This window comes from Austrofundulus limnaeus, unplaced genomic scaffold, assembly GCF_001266775.1.
Source record: "Austrofundulus limnaeus strain Quisiro unplaced genomic scaffold, Austrofundulus_limnaeus-1.0 Scaffold707, whole genome shotgun sequence".
Lineage (NCBI taxonomy): Eukaryota > Metazoa > Chordata > Actinopteri > Cyprinodontiformes > Rivulidae > Austrofundulus > Austrofundulus limnaeus.
The window spans coordinates 125,961-131,688 of NW_013953109.1; the positions used below are offsets into that span (position 1 = coordinate 125,961).

At 39.6% G+C, this 5,728-nt stretch overlaps 1 protein-coding gene across 1 annotated transcript in view; it reads right to left on the reverse strand.

Annotated features, from left to right (window-relative positions):
- cfap58 (cilia and flagella associated protein 58) overlaps positions 1–5,728 on the reverse strand; it is a 30,893-nt gene that overhangs the window by 3,642 nt on the left and 21,523 nt on the right. Inside the window, exons 9-11 of the mRNA XM_014027994.1 lie at positions 3,167–3,313; positions 662–802; positions 370–593 (exon numbers count right to left, since the gene is read on the reverse strand). Of these exons, the coding sequence (XP_013883448.1) occupies positions 370–593; positions 662–802; positions 3,167–3,313 (512 nt within the window). The remainder of the gene's footprint in view (positions 1–369; positions 594–661; positions 803–3,166; positions 3,314–5,728) is intronic.

A 5,728-nucleotide genomic window follows, 5' to 3' on the forward strand; every position in this document is an offset into this window, starting at 1 on the left:
CATTTTGGGGAAAAGCTTTGAGCAGCCTTGATATATGTATATAAACTGAAACAGCTGGACTAGTGCATCCTAAATTTAACATTAATTAATTAATTTAATACAACATTTATTTCTGCAGTTTTTCCCTATGTCATTACATAAAATCTAACTGCTCATTTTAAATCAATACTTTTACTTTTAATACTTAAGTACAAAAATATCAGATACTTTAAGGCTTTTACTCAAGTAATATTCCTAAAGGAGACTTTAACTTTTACCAAAGTAAGTTTTTGTTAAGATACTTGTACTTTTATTCAAGTATCACTTTGTGGTACTTTATACAACACTGCTCTCCTCAACCTGATTAGATCATGGACGGTCTAGTTTTACCTCAGCTCCTCCATGTTGGGCAAACTCTTGTCAAGGATTCTCTTCTTTCTGCTGAGCCGTTTGATCTCCAGCTTCAGCAGGTGGATGTCCTCCAGCCGCTGGTTGTAGTGGAAGTCCCCCTTGCTGAGGATGGACTGCTGGATCCTGATCTTCTCATAGAGCAGAGCACGTTCATCGTTACGACGCAGCAGCTGTTTGCCAAGACCATCCCGCTCTCTTATGACCTTAAGACAACAAATAATCAGACACTTTTCATTCGCACCTCGTCTTTTCGTCCACAGTCCTCTTTTACCTGATCCAGTTGCTTCTTCTGTTGGATTTTCTCGCTCTCCATGTCGGATATTATCCTCTGCAGTTTTTGTTTTTCTGCTTGTTGACTGTCAACGCACAGCTTTGTGTCTTCCACCAGCAGCTTCACTGACTGCAGCTCCGCCTGTTAAAGGACACATGAGATTAATAATAATAATAATAATAATAATAATAATAAGAATAATAATAATAATAATAATAAACTGAAGTTACAGATCCTTGAAAAAAAGTCAAACCCCACAACAAACTTTAAAGTATTTTACTATAATTTTAAGTGACGGACCAACACAAAGTAGCAAATAACTGCAAAGAGAAAGAAAAATACACACACATAATCACATAAACCATTTAAAAACAAAAATAGACAAATCCATTGCAGTATTATAAAAAGTAAGGGACTTATTTAATATAAAGTACTGTTTATATTATATAATGTATTAATTGTTCCACACTTGATTTACTGGGGTAAAGCTTGTAAAACAATCACAAATCCTACTTTTATTTTACAGAAAAGAGCCGTCAGAATTATCACCAGAAAACATTACTGYCATCCATCGAATATATTATTTTGTAAATTATTAAAATTTTATGAGTTGATTGATTATAATATCATGCAGATTATGTATAAGGCTCATAAAAAATTACCTTTAAACATTAAGTTATATTTTGTTAAGAGAGAAAGTTGATATAATCTTAAGGGACTTGAAATGTTTATAAAACCTAAGATTCAAACAAATTTGAAGGATCGATGCACTTCAGTTCAAAGAATAAGTTTGTGGAATAATCTGGAAAGTGATTATAAAAATGTTGGTTCAATGGGCCTCATGCAAGAACATGTTCGTATTCTTCTCCTAAATTTCTCTTACTTTTGTTCGTACAAAGGGTTCGTACGAACATGTCACGTCAGATTCAACAAACACTTCTATCTTCAGGAAACGTGCGTAAATGAGCTGCGTAAATTCTATCCAGCTGCTCGTGCACGCGAGAGGAGATTAGCATAATTACCACCCCAAAAACACCATATAAGGATATGCCTCAGATACAAGGAAGTGTTCATTCATTCATGAAAATTACAGCGAAAACTGAAAAAATAAAAACTTTACGAGTTCAGAGATTGAAGTCAGTCTGTCAGAGATCCAGAAAATAAAATCTGTCATCTTCAGCAGGTCAGTTGTGGGATAAAAAGAGCTGCTAAAAGTATAAATAACTGTGTTAAATCATTTTCATTTATTCAGAAGCCGCAGCGCTGCACGCCCCCCCCCCCCCCCCGGCAGCCTGAGTCGCGGTGTCATGGAGGACGCTGCCGGTTGAATAAAAAACTCTCATCTTGCTGAGTGGAGTCTGGAAGCAGATTCCCTTTTCCTTCAGAGCTTTTTTGATTGGAATACAGTAYATTCTCGTCTCTTTTTTTGTTCTTCCAGTGCGAAGTCATGATCAAAGTACAACTGTTTGCTTTCGATGCGTACTCCCTTTTTCCAAGCAGCCCTGAGGATCTCTTCCTTATCAGAGAATTGGAGGAAGCGAACTACGGTTGAGCGTGGTGGTGYGCTCACAGGTGGCTTTGGTCCCAGAGCTTGGTGGGTGCGCTCAATGTTGATGACACGGTCCAGGACCAGTTCTTGACCCAGTTCGTTATTGATGAGATTTTCAATAAAAACCAGCAGACGTGCCCTCCAAGTCTTTGGGGACACCATATATCCAGATATTTTTGCGTCTTGAACGGCCCTCCAAGTCAGACACTTTATCTTGTAGTGCCTGTTGGTTTTTCAACAGCTGTACAAGCGTTTCCTTAACTCCCCTGTCCCAACATTCTGATCACCATATTGTCCTCCACCTGATGTATCCGCCCAGCCACCTCGTCCACTCGGTCTGAGGTGTCCTGTAATCTCTGGTTTATTTCTTTGGCAAAGTCATCCATCTGCTTCTTTATGTCCTCTCGAAAACCAGTGTGAAACTCTTGGAAGTCGTTTTTCAGTTCGGTCCATAGAGATGACATTTCAGACAACAGAATATCACTTATTGCTCCACGGATCAGGTCCAGCCCTGCACTTCGGTCGCCATCTTGATTCAATGCTATGCCTTCTTCGTTCGTTGCTGCTTCTTCCATTTCGCGGTCAAGAATGTTTCGTAATCCGAACTCTCCTTTCTTATTTTTGTCCCCACTCATTATTTTACTGAAATTACCCAGTTTTAGCCTAAATGCAGCTCTCGAGTTTGGGGAATAAGAGGCTAATGACAGAGCTTGCTCTTTATGCGTCCGTACTGCATTGAGCACCACCGGAAATCCCTCAGGATGTGCTTTTTTAATACATTCCTTATTTATTTAATACATAATCTGGTCATTTTGACCAAATTTGACTTAAATCTCAGTTTGATGTGATGTTTTATATTTTCTATGTCATTCTGAATCAAAATCAGAAAACAATGAGCATGAGATTTATTTGTGTTTTTGTTTTTCTAACAGTTTAGAAGTTTTAGTTAACTGTACCTTGAGGGCCTCATTATCTTTCTCCAAATGCTTGTGCTCTTGCTGATCTTTGATAAGGGCCTCTTCCTTCCCAATGATTTCATCTCTTAGACGGCTCACCTGGTTGTTTAAAGTCTTCATCTTTCTTTTCATCTCTGCAATCTCTTCCTAAGACATGGACAGACAGCATATGTTCAGAAAATACAAGCAAACCATAAAACAGTTAGCTATTTTTAGCAAGAAAAATAAACCTGAAACAATAAAGCACATGAAACATGAGCAACAGTCCAAGTATACTGGGGTTAGACCATGAAACTGAAACACCTGGTTTTAGACCATAACATCCCTTTCAGACAGCTTCTTCTTGCGTCCACAGTTAATCCTGTTGGATGTGGTTGGTCCTTCTTGGTGGTATGCTGACATTACCCTGCATACTGTGGCTCTTGATACATCACAAAGACTTGCTGTCTTGGTCACAGATGGACCAGCAAGACGTGCACCAACAATTTGTCCTCTTTTGAACTCTGGTATGTCACCCATAATGTTGTGTGCATTGCAATATTTTGAGCCAAACTGTGCTTTTACCTTGCTAATTGAACCTATGCCACAAACAGATTGGCTTGAGGTAAGCTAAAGCACATTCGAAGAAGCCAGCTTCATTTTGGAATAAGGTGCTGTGGACTGATGAAATAAAGGTTGAGTTGTTTGGTCACAACAAAGGGTGCTATGCATGGCTGTGAAAAAAAAAAAACCACAGTATTCCAAGAAAGACCCTTGCTGCCCTTTGTAAAATTTGATGGAGGTTCCATCATGTGGCTGTGTGGCCAATGCTGGGGCTGGGAATTGAGGATTTGCAGTTGGACTGAGGTCTGGGCTTTGACTGGACCATTCCACGACATTTAACTGGTTGTGTCAGCAGTTTCCTGGTGGAAGGTAAACCTTTGTTACAGATGAAAAAAAGGCTTTTTAATGTCTGGAAGACTCCAACTAGTTCCTCTAAAGAAGGGCTGTATTTTGCTTCATCCATCCATCTTTCATCTTGTTGATGAAAAACATCCTCCCAGTATAATGCTGCCCCCACCGTGCTTTACTGTAGGATGTTGTTCTTAACATGATGACGACATTATGTTGTCTCATCTGACCACAGCACCTTCATCCACATGTTCGAGGAAGCCATTTCTCTGATTCTCCTCCTGACCTGCTCTGTGAGTTTTGGTATAGGACTCTCTGCTAGCAGGTTTGTGGCGGTATCATATTTCTACTTCCCAGTAGCAGATTGAATGGAGCTTTGTATGTTCTTCAGGGTTGTGGGATTTTTTATTATGACCAACACTGATCTGAACTTCTTTGCAACTTTGTTTCTGACCTGGTCTTCATGATGCCTCTTTTTTGGTGGTATGCTTTACTTTACATTAAAAGTGTAAAACTGCTGTTGGTTCTGCTATTACATTAGGTGTTTATCACTTGACAGGTTTAGATAATTTGTCACTTTAATTGAAGGTTGATATTATATAACAAACTGTTGCTGCTGAAGGGAATGGGCTGAATACATATACACAACTGTGTAGACACTGACTATGGGATTTTTTTTTCCATTTTCTATTTTTAATGTATTGCCTTGAATTTTTGTTGTGCTAAATGGCTTTTTATTATTTTGAATCATGCTTTTTGTCATATTTTTAGGATTTGTATTTTTTAAATGAAAGTAGCTTGTTGGTTTGTATGTATTGTATTATATCCAGAGGTGCACATAACCGTTGCACAGGTGCGCTTGTGYGATCAAAAAAGGAAAAAGTGCACCAGATGGGATGTCATAAAGCTCCCTTGCGTACCTAAGATTGTACCTAAGGTTGTACCTGATTGTCTGTCAAAACAACAGCTAGCAGGGCTCTAGAGTGCGACCAGTGTGGTCGCAAACGTGACCTGATTTCTTAAAAAAATTAATAAAATGAATCCACCACTGGTGTGAATGGATCGTTGTTCGGTGCGCCAGAGCGGGACCCTGATATAAGGATTAAACAGACACTGTCTTCAACAAATCAGACAAAGTCCAGAGCCGTTTTGTCCAATCAGAGCAGAGCAGGGCGGGACTTTCAGTGAGAGCAGTTTGGTTGAAGCAGCGGGCCGGCTCGAGTCGACTCGAGCTGCTGCAGCGATCAGTCACATCTCCTCCTCCGCTCCTCCTGCACTTTGCTCCTGAACTACCAGAGACTTTGGTCTGTAAAACCTAACTTTATTTTAAATATATGTTCAGAATGTTGTTATTGAACAGATCTGTCCAACTCTGTGTGAGTGACTAAACTCTCCTCCTGAGAGACTGCTGTATAAGCGCGTCGCTGCACGTGCAGGCTGTCTGTGAGATTCACTGAGTTCTTCTAATTAAACCACATTAACAGAACATTTCTTTGCCCCATATTAAAACAAAGATGATTCTCTGTTTAACACCCCAGTCAAAATATGTATATATACGTATATATTAGAGTCTGATACCAGCATCAAGTACTCGTACTCGTAAAAGCCGGCCGAAACTCTTAACCGATACCGCTTTTGTCCCCTTTTTTGTTCCTCCTGTGCTGCGCTGCA